This window comes from Meles meles, chromosome 7, assembly GCF_922984935.1.
Source record: "Meles meles chromosome 7, mMelMel3.1 paternal haplotype, whole genome shotgun sequence".
Taxonomy (NCBI): Eukaryota; Metazoa; Chordata; class Mammalia; order Carnivora; family Mustelidae; genus Meles; species Meles meles.
The window spans coordinates 15,609,193-15,628,060 of NC_060072.1; the positions used below are offsets into that span (position 1 = coordinate 15,609,193).

Below are 18,868 nucleotides of genomic sequence, written 5' to 3' on the forward strand. Positions count from 1 at the left end.
AAAGGAAATCGTGGCTGTGATTGGGCCTAGCATACTGCCTGATGCTGAATAGTATCGAATACATGTTATTATAATATTCAATATATTAATGAATACTGAATAATATTTCATTTATTTCATACTTTAATATTGACTCTTTGCCTTTGCCTTCTTTGTATAACTTTGGGTTTTCTACATAGTCCTGTATGTAGCAAGTGCTCAGGGAATCTTTTGCAGGAATGTCTGTTCTACCCGTACAATTCTGCTCCATCCATACTCCTGGGCTCTCCTCACTGGACGTGATACTCCAATCAGTCCTGACCTGATAATGCTTTACATTCAAAGTCTTCCTTGTTGGTGGTGAATATGCCATCAGAAACATAAAATTCCACTACTATCTGCTCAAGAGAAAATGCAATTTGTTCAGGTTGGAAATGGGGATGTGTAAGACCTGAGTTCTGGCAAATAACCAACCCATGCACTCCTGTTCAGCCTCTCACTCATCAGGCACTTGAGGCTTGACCTCCCTGATCCGGGGTTTTCTTCCCAACCACATTCCATCAAAATGTTTCATGTCCCATTTCCTCCTGCTCACTAGTGCTCTTGTTGATCGATTAAAACCCTGTCGGCTAAGAAGGGCGCCGTAGGAAGAGCACTGCACAAGAATCAAGACGTGGGCAGCTGTTGGAACTCTAGCACTACCCGAGAGTATGATTTGGAGCAAAAAACTTCCCTTCTCCGAGCCTCAGTTTTTTTAGTTCTAGGCTAATAAAAGGATTATTCTCCCACTCCATTTCATTTTCACCAGGACTCCCGGTGCTGATGTCCACCATTTCTCAGAACAGTGGAAGAAATCTTTCTCAGCGGTGGAACATTAACTTCTCTCCCATCACCGTAGGAAGGCATTTCTACCTTCTTGGCCTAGTTCGGAGATAAACGCTATGGCAGACCCTTTCACTAGCCACTCAATAGCCAATCTTGCATTTTTTTTTTCCTGCTTGCTAATAAAACCCCAGGTTTATTCAGGGCAGTGAAAGGACAGCCCCAGAGGAAAAATCCTGATTCATCCAAGATAGGGTTGGCAAACTATTTCTGTAAAGAGCCAGATAGTGAACGTTTTAGGTTTTTGGGGGCCACAGATGATGTCTGTTACATAGACTTCTTCATTTTTTTCTCTACTCTTTAAAAATTAAAAACAAAACAAAAATAAAAACATCCTAGGACCTGGGCTGTATAACACAGGAGGCGGGCTGGCTTTGGCCTGGGGTGGTGCAACCATTAAGAGTAATTCTATTTTTGGGCGCCTGGGTGGCTCAGTGGGTTAAGCCGCTGCCTTCAGCTCAGGTCATGATCTCAGGGTCCTGGGATCGAGTCCCACATCAGGCTCTCTGCCAGGCAGGGAGCCTGCTTCCCTCTCTCTCTCTCTCTCTCTGCCTGCCTCTCTGCCTACTTGTGATCTCTCTCTCTCGCTGTCAAATAAATAAATAAAATCTTTAAAAAAAAAAGAGTAATTCTATTTTTTTCTATTCTTCTGACAAATTTTCAGTCACCCACCCTCCCTGTCAGCTACAGATGATAACATTCTCAACACAAAGAATGTTAAGGAAAGTCTGCGGGGGGCTCCTGGGAAAGATTTTGCTGTTTTCTGATAAGAGGAAGACATGTAAGATGAAAGCTAACTGGCGCTTGCCCTTTCCCCATCCACCTGTCCTGAATATGAACTGGATGCCTATTCTCTAAAGCAGCTATTTTGTGACCATGAGGTTCTAATATGAGGACAAAAGCCAACAATCTTGGAGGACTTAGTAGAAAGACACACAGAGTCTGTGTCCTGGATGATCCTGAGCTGTTAAATAAACCCTGGAACCTCCGACCTCCCATCTTTTAGTTACATAAGATGATAAACCACTGTGAGGTGTCTCATCACCCAAAGCGTTCTTAAAATATTAGATCTGGGTTTTTTTTTTCCTGTTTTTTAAAACTTCAACCATCTCCTGAGCCCCCCTCTATGTCCAGGCCCTGGGATTCCAACAGTGAACCCCACAACATTTCTACCCTCATGGAGCCTCCAGTTGAGTGGAAAATGTGACAAGGCACAGGCAAAAGCTGGTCTACGCTTCAGCCACTGAAAAGGGGTGATGAGTACTCTTAGCTCTGGTCTCATTTTCCTGTGAACAAGCTATTGCCAACAGCAAGGCTTTGCAGCACTGCCTTCTGAGAGAGAGAATAGTGCAAAGACAAAATGACTGATGTTCAAAGCAGATGGACCAACCAAGTTCAAATCCTAGCTCTACCACTTACAGCTATGTAATGTTGGGCCTTTGAGCCTCGGTGTTCAAACGTCTAAGAGGAAGCTCATTATAAGATACTTCCTAAGACCATTATGAGATTTGAATGAGGTCAAGGACTTAGAGCACTTGTAGCTCAGTAAATGACAACCATATATACCTGTAACTATAAACATATACATATATAAAAGTTTGCTTAAAAATACATGCTAAGGAAGAAAGACTAGAAGGACATCAGGAGTGGTTGCCTCTGGACAGTGAAATTAGAGGCAATTAAGTTTTCTTCCTCCTCTATTTTTTCCTAGATTTTCCAAAAATATAGATACACATAACTCACGGCCAGGAGATATAGTTTTTAATAGAATCTTTGTGTTTCAAAAATGAAAACAACATGTGGACAGCAACTTCTTTGTTCTTTTATCCAGGTAGGAGTCAGGTGGCCCCACTCTAGACATAGCACTGCACTGACTCGCTGTGCAGTCTTAGAAAGTCCCTTCACCAATTCGAGTCTAAATCTCCCTGTCTAAAATTAATGACAACTAGACTCCTGGTCTCTCCATGGTGAGATCTCTTGCACTGGTTTAACTCATTCACCAAAACAACCGCAAAAGCTAGACAGCTTTGAAGACATGGGACAACAGTCAATGCAGACAGGACTAGAGGAACCACAGGCCTTGAGAGAAAGGAAGCGCAGGATGTACCCTCCACGTTCACCCTGAATTTTCCCTGACTATGCTTCTCAACTGCTGCCCTGGGAAACAGAACCCAAGCAACAGTATGGTCTGTTGGGCTGAAGTCAGAGTTTGGGATGACAAAGTGGCTCACTCAGATCTAAGGAACCATGTTCCAGAGAGAAGAGCCTCAGAGAAGGAAACATATCTGCATTTGAATTCCCCTTAAATCTTTAGCCCACTGACTCATGCAGAGAGTAAGAAACCAAAAAATCAAGGAGAACACATCAGCTTCGAGGCTGAAGAACTGATCAACTGATCACTGACTAGTGGGGGAGTCAGAGGCTAGAGTTCAAGCTGGATGAGGAAGAAGGAACTTAGTAAACACCCAGAGCTTTTAGCTGTGGACCCAGAGCTTTTAGCTGTGAGCCTGGAGTAGAGACCCCATCCTAGAAGCATAGACAAGATTAAAACAAATCAGATTTAATCAAGGTTTGACAGGATTGAGGAGACCTGCTCGTTCTCTATCTACCTGCTAGAACAAAATTTAACACCCTTCAGAGGAAGTTAACATAATTCACCCAAAGCCTCTCTTGCTTTGCATCCAAAATATCTGCATCAAATCAAAAACTATAAGGCAACCTGAAAAACAGGACCCAAACCCTGAAATCCAAAGGAAAAAGACGGGTCTTAGAAGTTAATCCAGAGAGGACTCGAATATTACAGTTACCAGACAGGGACTTTAAAATAACTATGGTTAATATGCTTAAGGGGACAAGGGAACAGATGGTCAAAATAGAGGAAATGATGGACAACAGAGATGAAAAACAGGGAATATCAACTGAGATTCAGGGAAAAAAAGAAAAATCAAACAGATATCTACCACAGAAGAAAACCTGAAATTAAGATCACTTGGACAGGCTTATTACCAGGCTGGACAAAACAGAAATGAGATTTGAGAACTGGAAGTTCAGGAAGTCCATAGAAAACACCAAACTGAGGTACAAAGAGAGAAAAATGGACAAATCAAAGCAGAGATAAGAAACATAGGAGGTACAGTCAAAGGTCCAGTAGTCCCATAACTACAGTCCCAGAAGCTGGTAAGACAGAATGGGGCAGGAAAACTATTTGAAGAGCCAATTGTCAAGAATTTTACTAATTTGATGAACAACAATCCAGTTGTTCAGTGAATAGCGAAGTTCAGTGAACCCCAAGAAGAAAGAATATAAGAAAACCATATCCATGTACCTTGTAGTCAAAGTGCTGAAAACTGAAGACAAAGAAAAGAATCTTTAAGGCAGCCAGAGACAAAAAGACATATTGCATTCAAAGGGGGAAAAATAAGTCTGAAGACTAACTTTTGGAAGCCAGAAGACAATGGGATGACAACCGTAAGGTACTGAAAGCGGGGCGGGGGGGAGATCTTAACAACCTAGAATTCTATATCCAGCAAAAATGTCCTTCAAAAAATACAGGTGAAATAAAGACGTTCTTCATGCTCTCCACTACCTGACACTACACTACCCAAACTATTAAAGGAGTTTATTTGGCTTGAAGTAAAAATGGTCCCAGGTGGAAGCACTTACTGGCATGAATCAAGAGCCCCCAAAAGGGTAAATATGTGAATAAATAGAAAAAAATATTGACTGTTTAAAACAATAATAATAATGTCTCATGGGGTTTGAAACATTTAGAAGTAAAATACATTAAGGCAATAGTACAGAGGGTGGGATGGAGCTAAATAGGGTTCAAGTGTGAGCAATTCGTGACTAGGCTGGAAAGGAGAGAAAGGGTAATGTGAGTGGACCTGAGAGGACCAATCGAAAAGAATCTGTCATTGGAAAGTCAGTAGAGGAAAACATCAAAGAAAAAAATCTTAAACTGGATCATTCTTCCCAAAAAATCAAGAAAAGAAGTAATAAAGGAATAAAGACAGAAGGGACAAATTAAGATTAAATAGTAAGTTTGTTGATTTAAACCCAACAATGTAATTTAATTTAAGTGCATTACATTTAAATGATGTAAATATTACAATTTAAGTTACAGATGATCAGACTGGTATAAAAACACATATTAAAAACTTTAATATTCAATTCAGAAAGGTTGGAAATAGGAAGATGAAAAAAGATATACCATTACCCACTTGATCTGATTTCACCCATTATCTGCTGAATACACAGTCTTCAGAAGTGTACATGGGCATTTGCCAAAGAGACCATCTGTCAGGACAAAAAGCAAGTCTAGACAATTTCGAAGATTGAAATCATAGAGAATATGTTCTCTGACCAAGGTGGAATTATAATAGAAGCCAATAACTAGATAACTATGAAATAACCAAATGTTTGGAAAACAAAGCAGCAGATTTCTAACTAAGCCAGAAGAAAAGAGGAGAAATCACAATAGAAATTGGAACATGAGTTTAACTGAATGATAATGAAAGTATGACATCAGAAAAATTATGGGATATACGTAAGCAGTTCTTAAAGGAAAATCTGTAACTTTAAATGCCTGTCTTGGAAAAGGTTAGATTCCATGATCTAAGAGTCTCAAAAGCTAGAAAAAGACAAAACTCAAACAAAGTAGTAGAAGAAAAGAAGCAATATACAGAAGAGGAGTAGAAATAAATGAAATTTTAAAAAGATGTCAGTTGAGAAAAAACAATAAGGCTAAAGAGTTGCATCTTTGAAAAGTCTAATAAAATTGATAAACTCTGGCAGAACTGACTGAGGAAAATAGAAAAACATAGATTGTCAATATCAGAAATGAGAGGGAGCCATTGCTCTATGTGCTAAATACATGAGGAAAAGTAAAAAAAGGAAAGTTTAAACAGTGTCATATAAAGAAATTTGATAATTTAGATGAAATTAATTCCTTAAAAGTAACAATCTGCTAAAAGTAACAAATCAAGAAAAAAATATCCTTAAAGAAAACTCCAAACCCAGAGAACTTTGATGCTGAATTCTCCTAACTTTTAAGAAAGAAGTAGTGTCAATCTTACACAAACTCTTCAGAAGAAACAAAAAAGAAGAAACTCCCGCCTCTTTTTAGAAGACCTGTATGACACGAGAACCTGAGAAGGGAATCATAAGAAAGAAAAATCAGAAGCCAATAAAATCTTATAAATAATAGGTACGAAGATTCTTAACAAAACAGGTAATGTAACCTAGAAATAGATAAAAAAAAGATAATAATATATCTGACCAAGTGCCATTTATGCCAGGAATGGAAGATTGGCAACTTTCAAAATTTAATCCATATAATTCACCATATTAATAGAATAAAGAAGAGGAACTACAATAATCTCAACAGAGGCAGAAAAACATTTAATGAAGGTCAACATATATTCAAGAAAAATCTCTCAGCAAACCAGGGATTTGATCAGGAATACCTGCAAACAAAACCCACAGCAAGCCTGACATTCAATGCTAGAACACAAAATGCTTTTCCTCCTTAGGTCAGGAACAGGACAGCGTGTCTGCTATCACCAGTTCAACTCAACATTGCACTAAGGTCTCTAAAGCACAGAAAAATAATAACATACAGACTATAAAAGAAGATGGAAAACTCTCACTATTCTCAGATGACGTGATTATGTCCATTGAAAAAATTTTAAAAGCAAACTCATAATTAATAAGCAAATTTAGCAAAGCAGCTGGATATGGTCATGATCTAAGAAATCAACTGCATTTTCATATGCTAGTGACAAAGAATGAGAAAAAATTGTAAATACGACTACTTACAAGCACGCTGAAAAATATCAATTACCTAGGAATAAATCTAATGAAAGATGCACAAAGCCTCTACACTAAAATTTATGAAATACTGCTGAGAGAAATTAAAGGCCATTTAATACATGGAGGTGTGAGGTCACACACACAGACAGGAAATTTGATGTTGATGTCCATTCTTCCCAAACTGATTGTAGAATCAGTGTCATCTCAATCAAAATCCTGCGGATTTTTGTGACAATTGACAAACTGGTTCTAAAATTTGTATGGAAATATTAATAATTTAAATTAACCAAAAAGATCTTAAAGAATCTTATGACCCCAAAACAGAAAAACAGACCAAATGGTTCAGAATAAAGGTCAAGACAGATCCACATATGTACAGTCTCCTGATTTACAGCCAATGGGTAAAGGATTCTTCCCAACAAAAGGTGCTCTATCAGTCAAAAATTAAAAATAAATTTTTTAATTTTTTGTTGTTGACTCCTCCTTCACACCATATACAAAAATTACAGATGGACTTCTGATATCAAAGTAACAGGCAAAATAATAAAACTTTTAGACAATAATATGAAAACTATCTTAATGACCCAGAGGTAGGCAAAGATTTCTTAATGCAAAACAAAAGGCACTAACTACAAAAGAAAAACACTGATAAACGGGATGTTATTCGAATTAAGAACTTCTGTTCACCAAAAAAATACCACTAAGAGAATGAAAGGCTGACTACAAACTCAGAGATGTTTGCAATACTTTTATCTGACAAATACCTCCTCCTGAGAATATAAAAACAACCTTTACAAATCATTAAGGAAAAGACAAACAGCACAACTTAAAAAGAAACCAACAGGCAAAGGATGTGAGCAGGCAGACCACAAAAGCAGTATCTACAAGAATGTTCACTAATCCTTCTCAAACTCCTCCAAAAAACGGAAGAGGAGGGAACACTTTCCAACTCATTCTATGAAGCCAGCATTACCCTGATACCAAGTCCAGACAAAGACACAACAAGAAAAGAAAGCTCCCAATCAATAGCCCTCATGAATATTAATGCAAAAGTCCTCAACAAAATCTAGGAAACAGAATTCAACAGTGTGTTAAAGGGCTGTATACCATGACCAGGTGCGGTTTTTTATTCCCCAAATGCAAGGATGGTTCAACATAGGAAAATCAATCTGTGTGTACACTATACTAACAGAATAGCCACAGGGTCATCTCAATGGGTATGAAAAAAGTGTTTGGCAAAATTTAACACCTTTTCATGATAAAACACCCAACAAAGTAGAAATAGGAGAAAACTATCTCAACACACTAAAAGCCCATACAAACAACTCACAGCTAACATCATACTCAATGGTGAAAGTCGGAAAGGTTTTCCTCTAACATCAGGAACAAGACAAGGACGCTCACTTCTGTCAATTTATTTAATATAGTCCTGGAAGGCTTAGTCAGAGTGGTTGGAGAAGATGATCATATGCACCACACACACACACACACACACACACACACCCCTTAGTACAAAGCTACAGCAATCAAAATAGTGTGACATTGGCATAAGGATAGACATACAGACCAATAGAATAGAATAGAACAGAGAGACCAGGAATAGACCCTCACATATATGGTTAAACGATTTTTAACAAGGGTGTTGAGACCATTCAATGAAGAAAGAACAGTCTTTTCAATAAATACTGCTGGAAAACTGGATATCCACATGCAAAAACAAACAAAAAAAAACTGAATTTGGACCCTTAGTTATACTGCATATAAAAATTAACTCAAAATAGGTCAAATACCTAAATGTGGGAGATAAAACTATAAAAATCTCATAGAGGAAAAGCTTCCTGGTGTTGGGTTTGGCATTGGTTTCTTGGATATGACACCAAAAGCACAGGCAACAAAAGAAAAACATACACTGGGCTACATCAAAATAAGAATTCTGCGTGTCAACAGACACAACCAACAGAGTAAAAGTCAACCCACGGAATGGAAAAAAATTTTTGCAAATCATGTACCTGATAAGGGGTTTGTATGTAAAATATATAAGGAAATCTAACAATTCAATAACAAAAAAAATAAACAATTCAATTAAAAAGTGGCTAAAAAGACTTGAACAGACATTTCTCCAAGAAAGATATGTGAATGATGAATAAGGACATGAAAAGATGCTCAAACCACAAATCACTAGTGAAGTACAAATGAAAATCATGAGATGCCACTTTACATGCATTAGGATGGTTATTACTTTAAAAAACACACACAACATAACAAATATTGGCATGAATATGGAGCTACTGGAACCCTTGTGCTTTGCTGGTGAGAACGTAAAATGGTGCAGCTGGTATGGAAAATGGTATGGTGATTCTCGAAATATTGAAAATAGAATTATCACACATTCCAGCAATTCCATTCCTGGGTATACAGTTGAAAGAACTGAAGGCAGGAACTTGAGCAGATATTTGCATACCCATGTTCATAGCAGCATTATTCACAAGAGCCAAAAGGTGGAAACAACCCTAATGCCTATCGAAGGATGAATGGATAAACCAAATGGGGTATACACAAAATGGAATGTCATCCAGACTTTAAAGGAAGGAAATTCCTGATACATGCTACAACATGGATGAACCCTGAAGATACTATGCTAAGTGAAGTATGCCAGTTACAAAAAAACAAATGTTACATGATTCTACTTATATAGTCAAATTCATAGAGGCAGAAAGTAGCATAGTAGTAGCCAGGGACTGGGAGATGGGACAGGGGAGGCGGGAATGGGGAGTTATTGTTAGAGTTTTAGTTTGGGAAAATGAAAAAAGTTTTGGAGATGGATGGTGGTGACGGATGAATGTACTTAATACTCCATCAAATTGTACACTTAAAATTATTTAAATGGCCAATTTTATGTTATATATATTTTAGCACAAGACAAAGAATGCTCAGAGATGCTTAAGAAATAACTAAAAACTTGAGACAACTTATGTACCATCAACATTTAAATGGATGTGTAAACTGTGGCATATGCCCACAGTGGAATACTACACAGCAATGAAAAAGTACAGCTACGTAAACAGTGTGGCCGCATCTCACAGATATTACATTGAGTGAAAGGAGCTATATACAAAAGAATACAGACTCTATAAGTCCATTTATATAATGCTTCAAAAACGGGCAAACTCAAACGATAGTGATAAAATTCAGGATGGTGGTTATTAACAGGGAGGAGACACAAAGGAACCTCCCAGAGTTCTAGAAACATTCTGCCTCTTCTCTGGGTGGTGTTTACATAAGCAGATGCAAAATGAGAGAACAAAAGATATTCATCAGACCATTCACATAAAGTTTATAAACTTTATGTTCAATTAATCTCAATTTTATAAAATGATGCAAAATCGTGATGATAGAACGACAATGCCAGAAGGAACCTGAAGAAAGCTATTTGGCATGACCAGCAAACACTGTTGGGCATTGTGGAGCAGATGGTCCCTGGGCCATGCTCTGAGAAAGCTGCACTAAGGCGATGTACTTTACCAGCCAAGGGAGAAAGGCACTCTGTCCCTGCTGGAAATTACATTTATGATGAGCTGCCCCCCCTTTTCAGTGTTTAGGAGGCAAAAACAAGCCCCCATCAGTCTTCTCTCTTAATATGAGGTCCCCAGAAGACCCAATCTGACATAACGCAGGGAAAGGTGTAACCACAGCAGTTTATATCTTCCTATTAACTCCCAAATCTCTAGTCCAAGATCTGGGAGAAATCTTTATTTTCAACGAGCAAGGACATTTGTGATGCTGAAACAACGATCCCATGACACACTGATTTAATCCTGCATCTACAGGGACACAGAGAATGGCCTTTCCCATTCAGGGTCCACATTTGCCCAACTGGAGTGTCACTGTAACACGGTCTTTGGGGACTCAGACAATATGAACGTGTAAACAGCAGGTGTTTGCTGTGGCTCGTTTCTCGGTTTACCCGACTGCACTGCACTCCCCAGCGCAGAATGTCCCAGGGTGGGGGGCTAGTGTATTCCATAAATGGCTTCAGAGTCTCTTGCCCCAGGTGACTCGACCCAACCTAGCATTCGAGAAACACCATCCCTCCCATGAGGACACTGGCCGTGTCTAGGACATGGTGGAAGAAGGAATTTCAAGCACTTACTTTCATCATTAGAAACATTCCCCAGAGATGTGTGGCTGGAATAACGTTTGTTCTCACTTTCATTGAGACATCTTTCAATCCAGCTCTCTAAAAAAAAACAAAAAACAAAAAACAAAACAGAAAGAAAGAGAGAAAGAGGAAAGAAAATCACAGAATTGCAGAATTGCTATTGGTGTTTGTGAAGAGACAGGAACATCATAAACACATTCGACTCAACTGCCCCTTGGTTTTCATCTGAGACCTGCCCCGGCTGAAACTGGGTTTTCCACGAAGCCCCACGGGTGCCACTGCGGAGACACAACGGTGACCGAAGCCCTCTTGAGTATTTCTTGGTCAGATTCTACTACTTCTGGAATAGTCACATCTCAATAGTACCAGCTGAGGATTATCTTTGCACCGAGAAGTCCTTTGTAAAACAAAGCTTGGTCTACTAAACCACTGGTGGTGGTTTATGGATAAATTAGCAGCAGAACCCTTTATTCAAATGAAAAACAAAAAGGAAAACAGATATAACCTGAGGGTTCTGGATGAACTGGAGGAGGAGGGCAGGGAACTTGGCAGCTCCCTTCCTTTGCCTGGTGACCCTCCCCGCCACACCACCCCCCCGCCCCCGCCCCAGGAGCGCTTCCAAGCATAAGCCCAAAACCACTGTGGGAGGAGATCTTAAAAGCTATATAACAGCTATGTAGTACTTTCAAAATCTAAAAGACTGTTTTCTTCATCAGATTCCAAAGTCTACAAAAGTACTTTCCACAATGTAGCACGATGTTTAGTCCATTGGCTAGACCAGCTAGCGCTCCCTCCGTCATTCATTCAACGACATCCGCTAACTGCAGTCCATTCTCCTACAATGCTTGTTTGGAAAATAAGCATGCACTCCCGTGCAGGTAATACATTAGGAAATGATCTGAGCAGACAGCAAACTTTGTGTCTGCTAACACTCATTTCTTCCCTAAGAAGCATCAGGCAAATGCAGAAAACCACACCTAGCTGAACCAAACCCCCCAGCCATAGGAATATGCAAAAATCCCACGTGCTCACGCCGGAGATATCTACCAGCTACCTAAGCTCACCACGCGTGTTATGAGCCACACCTGCCTGGATAATAACCACTTCACCATAACTCACAAGCGACAGCCTTTCGGACATCCACCTCCAAGTCAGACTTCAGGTCTTTTCCAAGGTGAAATGCCAGGCTTAGTTGTATTTCTGCACCTCTTAAACACTGAATTAACGTGGGCAAAACTCTGCTGTCATTTTGATTAGATTCCTATTTTTTTAATGTGTCACTGAAAGAGCTTTTGAGTGTTACGCCCCTCATTTATTTTTCTAGTAAACTGGTATCTATCATTTTGTTTTGTAGAATGTAGTGATTTGGGGGAAGGCCTATACAGTGTTAGAGCAGAGCTGACTACAGCTTTGTGTTTCTGCAGGGGGCAGTCCCCCCCGCACCGTGTTGTCTTTGGAATTTAGCAGCTGGCATTAACTGAGCACCTATTCTAATCTGCCAGGCACTTTGCATATGTCATCTCACAGAATTCTGACGACTCTCAGAAGGAAAGATTTTAATCGCCATCTTTCTTCCTAGAAAGCATGAGATTTAAGTCATGTGACTCCTTGAAATTCAAAGAGCCAAAGACAAGATCATGAGTTAACACTGTAGGTGACATATTCCAGAAAGGAGGCATGCTGGCAACCGAGGGGCAGGGGTGGGGCGGGGGTGGGGGGACAGGGAAGAAGCAAACGCAAACTGCAGGGAGAAGCGTTGGGGTTTGTTTTCCATTCTATGTCCCAACAAACTGCTTTTTTAAAAGCTGCTCCCTAAATTGTAAATAAGTAGGGGGACATATCCAAGGGGAGGAACCGGAGGCAGCTTGTTAAGAGGAAATGGAAAGCTGGTATTTCTGAGGAAACACTGAGTAGAAGAGAAATTCAAAACATTAAAATGCCACCAGTTTCCAGACACCAACTGTGCAACGCAGAAACAAGTGGCTTGTGAGGTTGTCAAAGGTGAGAGGACACAGCAAGGTGGGTGTTTGTCATCACATTGCTTCCAAAGATGCTTCGGGGTACAAATCTCCAGAATTCTTTTCAGGATGCTCTAGAATATCTCCACTCGGATCTTCTAATCCCCTCGAGTTCTAGCCCGTTTTCCTCGGTGGCAGGCGCGGCTGGTTTGGGAGGGCAGCTCCTGAAATCCGTAGCCCCGTCCTCCACCAGAGCACCCCGGTGAGAGCGACTGCTGTTGTTTCTCGAGCCCACCCTGGTCTTCCTAACTAGTCACATCTAGCGACTCTCACATGCGTATGGACACGCACATTCACATGCACACACGTGTATGCACGTGCACACACACACCTTTTCAGCAGACACAGGGAACTAAGAGAAATACTCTCCCTCTCACCCATTTGTCTGTGTCGAGGTCAGGCCTGTTGGGGCGCCTGGGTGGCTTAGTAGGTTAAGCCTCTGCCTTAGACTCGGGTCATGATCTCAGGGTCCTGGGATCGAGTCCCACATCGGGCTCTCTGGTCAACAGGGAGCCTGCTTCCCCCTCTCTGCCTGCCTCTCTGCCTGCTTGTGATCTCTGTCTGTCAAATAAATAAAATCTTTAAAAAAAAAAAAGATCAGGCCTGTTAACATTGGAGTCCTCAAAAGGGCCAGTTCCTGCAGGTGAGAAGCCCCAGTGGTTGGCGGGGCACACTCTGAAGAACTCATGCTAACATTCTGGAAGGGAGATGGCTCTGAACACCCAAGGCCAAGAGAGCGCAACACCAGCCCACAAGAGCTCAGAGCTCAAGTCAAGGAAGAACTTTCCAGAGGGCTGTGCTCCCCCCCCACCAGGTTGCCCAGCACTGGAGAGAAATGAGAGCAGGGTGACGAGAAGAGAGAGGGGACTGGAAGTGCCGGAAGGAAAGAAGAAAACTCACCAAGTAACCGTTCGCTCCACCCACAGCAACCACTCAGGTCTCTCCCACACCATGGCCTATGCCGGGAGCCACCCTGCTACTCTTCTCCCCGGGGCAACACAGAGCACAGATCAGAAGACAGACACCGCGGCTCCATCTTCCTGGTCAAAGTACCCCCACTCACTTCGCTCTTGCCTGGAGGGAGCTCTTCCCGCTTCCGTGCCATCCAGTCCACCTGCATCTGGCTGTCTTCTAGCGCATCAATGGCCACGTGCCCCTGTGGCATCCAGGATGCACTCTGGAGGGTCCAGACCATGGTCCCAGCAGTGCCAAATACGGCAGAAGCATCTGCTGTTCTGGAAATCTGGAGTTCTCAGAGCGTTCAGAGGTCTTACATCAGATGTCACCGGGACATCTAAACAGGTCGTGGGCCTTGCATCTGCAGGTGCTTGTTGACCTTCGTCCTCCTCCCTGGCAGGTCTCTCAACAGCGGCATCTACAGCCGACGCCCCCTAAGTCAGGTTGGTCCACATGACTGCAAGGCCTCTCTTCAGGTCACCTGCAGGAAACTTCATCTACTTGAAAACTATTAACGATGTATTTTGGTCTTTACGACAGGACTATTGCATTTCTAATCAAGCGCTGTGCTAACTCATTTACTTGAAGATTATGTGATTTAATAATAATAATAAAGGTCTCTGTCCATTGGCTCTTTATGGGCCAAGCATTACGCAAATACATTACATAAACCAGCGGTACTTAATCCTCATAATGAGCTTGAAGTGGGTGTCATCAAGAATACGAAGGCTCAGTAAGATTAGGTGACTTGACTAAAGTCACACTGCTAAGAAGAGGCAGGACTGTCATTTAGACTTAGATCATGACCAAAATGCTCTCTCCAAGGGTGGGCTGAGCTCTCTCCTCCTCCTGTGTTCTCTACGGTCCCCAGCACCCGGTACCAACACAGCAACACTGAGCACAGTCTGCCTGGCATTCGGACTTTTGCTGGAAGTCTAAGAACCTACTACTGTTTTCTGTTAAATTCATTCACGTATTTCTTTGCCAGCCTCTGCTATATATAGCAGGCCCTTCTGTTTAGGTCCTAAATATCTTCAGAATGAAGTCCGTGTTGTTCTATTTCTTTCGACTCTCACTAGCACCTGGTCTGAAGCTGCTCCGATAGCACCGTCCCGAGAAATGTCGCGTCACTGACACACGTGGTATCAAAGAATGCACCGCATATAAGCAGATCCGTATGGCTACAGAATTTCCTAATCTTTTCTTTTTTACCACAGAAGGCACGAAATGGTACATCAAAGGTGATTTTTCAAATAAAGAAAGCAGCATTCAACGAGTGTCTCTGTTGTGCCTTCTGGAAAGAAGCAGCTTTAATAAAAGCTGTAAGTGACACAGACATGAGGAAGACTGGCTTCGGGCCCGCAGTTGTCACTAGAAAGCCGGGCAGATGCTACTCCCCATACTCACGAGTGCAGGAAGCCTGTTCTTTCTGTCCACCTTGTACCCAGTGGCTTGCACTGTGCCCTACCCCATGGCTGTGACACAATGAATGTGTTGTTCAGTGCATTCTTTTTTTTTTGAAGAATAACATTAAGTTCCCACTGTGCACTGGGTACTATGCAAGATACTTTCACAAATGTGGCTTACATTACAGGGATCTCAGAATAACAGTATGCGGTATGTTTTAAGATCTCTACTAACAGACATGAAAACTGAGGCTTGAAGCAAAAGTTCCAAGAGAAGGCAGGCTGTGGTCAGTGCTGCCCTATCTGCACCCTGACCTGGGCATGGGACAAAGAGAGTTCAGCTCACACTTGGCTAACTCCCTGCTCCCCACTGCCTCGTTCTTGATCTATAAAAACAAATCTTTGAGTAAGGACCCCATATGCTCTAAGTATCCCACAGGATGTACAGACAGCTGTGAGTTGGGCTTCTGGGCTGCAAAGCATTGCTTCCCCTGACTCATCTGGGGTCACGGGCAGGAAGGAAGACACCAACCATGCTTGTGGATTCTTACTTTCCAAGGAGTTTAACCCTTACTCCTCAGAGGCAGATCTTCAAGCCTTCCCACTTTAGATTGGGTTTTCTAGAAGTCTGGGTCCCTGTGCAGCAGCAAAGAACAGCCAGGAAGTAACTGCATCAGGGACATGGCACGTCCAAGGCTCAGAACAGCTTGGGGAACAGGTATTGATCCGGCGGGAGGACCCGACAGAGACGGTGGCCCAAAGCCAGGTAATCCTTGACGTTCACAGGGCACACTGACCCAAGAACATGATCTGAGCTTCCTGGTGTACCTCATGAGACTGAAATTCATCTTACTTTAAACATAAGGAAACTGGGGTCTAGACCATGGCAGAGGCTGGTCCAAGGTCACACAGTCAGAGGGATTAAAGCCAGAATTCAATCCCAGACCTTCCATCTCCAAAGCCTATGCTGCTTCTGCCTGCCACATCATACCGGGCACAGACAGTGATCGTGGGCTAGCCATCCATCCACTCATGCATTGTGCAAGTCACGACCAAGTGTTAAGTTGCAACAGAAGAGACGACACAAACATTTTAACGGGGGGTCAATATATTACAGCAAGATACCTTTGGAGGACCCAGGGTCGGGGGACCCGAGAATACCTTGTTCACTCATTCTTGTTTTATTATTTATTTTCCCCACCTTAAACATGTAAGTCTAATAACCTTGTCCATCTTTGCCATGCGTCATCCGCAGGCACCTGCCTGGTGTCGGGCTCCCGGCTGCTGGTGGTGGGTTGTGAAGAAGTAAAGTAGGACAAAAGAACAGGATGGGGAAGAAAGGGTCCTCCCCCGGGAAGGCCTCTGAGAAGTAGCAGCATCTGAGCAGAGACTGAGTGCAGGGAGGGCGTAAGTCTTCAAAAGGTCCGCAGGGAGGGGTCCGGAGAGGCCAAGGCCCTGAGGTGAGATCCTGGGTGGCTGGTGATCGTGGATGGAAGGATGGCAAGAAGGCCTGTGGCTGATGGAGTGACCAAGGGGGAGACAGTGCAAGATGAAAGAGAAGACAGAGGCAGGCCAGGGAGAATGTGGGGTTCGGAGTTAGAACAACTGGATTTCAACTCCCAGCCCTGCCACTTACTAGCTGTGTAACATCAGGATGATTCCTGAAGCTTCCAAGAGCCCCACCTTCCAGGTTCTCCAAAGATTAACTGAAATAATACAGGTGAAGCGCTTAGCAGGCCTGGCTTTGCGGGCCATGGAAAGATGAGGAAAGCATGGTCTCTGTCCACCAGGAGCTCGCGGCCGAGTGACGAGGACAGACAGTAAAGGCATTTACTGACCTTTCTCCCCCCACACCAGTCACTCTGCTCTGCATGCCTCCCTTTTCCTCCTCACGACAACTCTGAAACAGAGACCTGAAAGATCCTGACTCGGATCTTTCCGAGTCAGCACTGGAGAGTCAGAGACGCTGGGTAAAGGCAGGCAGCTAGCTGCTGGCCACGCCAGGGTCAGGTCTGGCTCCCTTTGAGGCTAGTGTGCTCTTACTGGGACACACGGCCTCAAGAAGCTGGCAGGTAACCGGGAGTAGTCTGTTACTATAATACCATGTCACAGAAGCACAGAGAAGCTTCCGTGTCGGCCTTCGTACAGGAGGTGGCATTTCACCCGGTCCTTAAAGGATACGGCCCGGGCCAGAGAGAAGAGGCCAGGAGGGCCATGTCACGGACAAAAGCACAAAGTGGGTTCTGAGAAAGGCGACAAGCCCACTGACCTGGGATCAGAGGAGGCGGGGGAGCAGGTGGGAGAGTCTGGGAGGAGCAGATTGCCAAGGCCTCACCCACCAGACCGAGAAGCCTACAGGCAGCTGGGAGCCAGCCATCGTTCTGGAGCAGTGGGGGAGTGACACGACGAGCTTTGTTTCTGAGGAACTGGATGAGAACAGGGAGTTCTCGACTTATGCAACACCTGAAGAAAATGCTGCCTGACTTACAAACTGTCACCGGGTTTTAATAGAAGGCGTTATTCATACTCTTTCTATCAACAGTCTTTCAGGGCCCTGTGCTGGGGCCTATTTTAGGAACTCACAGCTCTAGAAATGTTACATCAAAAAGTTGACACGTCACACTCCCAGCTGCCAAGGGAGGGCCAGACCCCAGGTCCTGGAGGTGTCAGGGTGTCTCCGCCCCCTTCTCCCCTCCCCCAGGCGCAGCCATTACCAGTGGAACCATGCCAACAAGGCCTGCTCCTGTCTCCCCCGGCACCAAGGCGTGATCTCCTCTTCATCATTCTCTCTCCCGGCCCCAGTTTCCCTCTGCCCTGGGCTCCCCACCGTAGTGACACACAGGAACACGTGGCAAGTCTGCCTCCAGGAGGCAGGCAGCTGTGGCCTCTGGGGGAGGGGGGGGCAGCACAGGTCAGTGGGTTGCCATGACAACACCACAGGCCCTGCCCCAGGGGCCTCTGGGTTCCAGGAAGGGGCTCCTGCCCTGCCTCCAGGGGGCCACCCCACCCTGCCCCTGCCTGTATTCCTTCCCCTGCTCACCAAACATTGCTTTAGCGCCAACTGTTTGCCTGACACCAAGGTAGGTTCTCGTGCTGGACACCACAGACAAGGTCCCTGCTCTCAGGGGGCTTGGATTCTGTGGTGGTGATGCCCAAAAACAAATATGCAAGATGACTTCAGAACACAAGGAGTGTTGGGAAGAAAATGAAGCCCCAGAATGAGATAAAGAGAGACGGGGGAGCTGTTTGAGCTAGCGGGACACCGAGGGCCTGTTGGAGGAGGCGATGTGGGGGCAGGGGCCAGACCTGAGGGTGGGCCTGAAAACCAGTGTGGCGGGGAGAGGGAGGACGGTGAGAGCAGCAGGAAACGAAGTCAGAGGTAGGAAGGGCCGAATGCATGTAGGCACTTGCTGGCCCTAGGAAGAACCCCACTTTACCCCAATGTGCTAAAAAGCTGTTGGGGGGGCCCCAAGCAGGTGACGTGAGCGGCACAGGCTCAGAAAGTGTAGCCTGCTAGGGGCTGTACACACATTCACCCCACGGCCTGTTGGTGAGGCATCTGTGGGGCACCGCGTGCCAGGCGCTGTGCGACACGGGAGGGGCGGAGCGGCAAACCAGGCAGGCACCGCTTCTGCCTTCAGGGAAGGTTAGAGTTT

At 43.7% G+C, this 18,868-nt stretch overlaps 1 protein-coding gene across 2 annotated transcripts in view; it reads right to left on the reverse strand.

Annotated features, from left to right (window-relative positions):
• Positions 1-18,868, reverse strand: part of RFX4 (regulatory factor X4) — a 162,680-nt gene that overhangs the window by 125,599 nt on the left and 18,213 nt on the right. For both annotated transcript variants that reach the window (XM_046010817.1, XM_046010816.1), the window contains exon 2: positions 10,823-10,909. In XM_046010817.1, the coding sequence (XP_045866773.1) occupies positions 10,823-10,909 (87 nt within the window). The remainder of the gene's footprint in view (positions 1-10,822; positions 10,910-18,868) is intronic.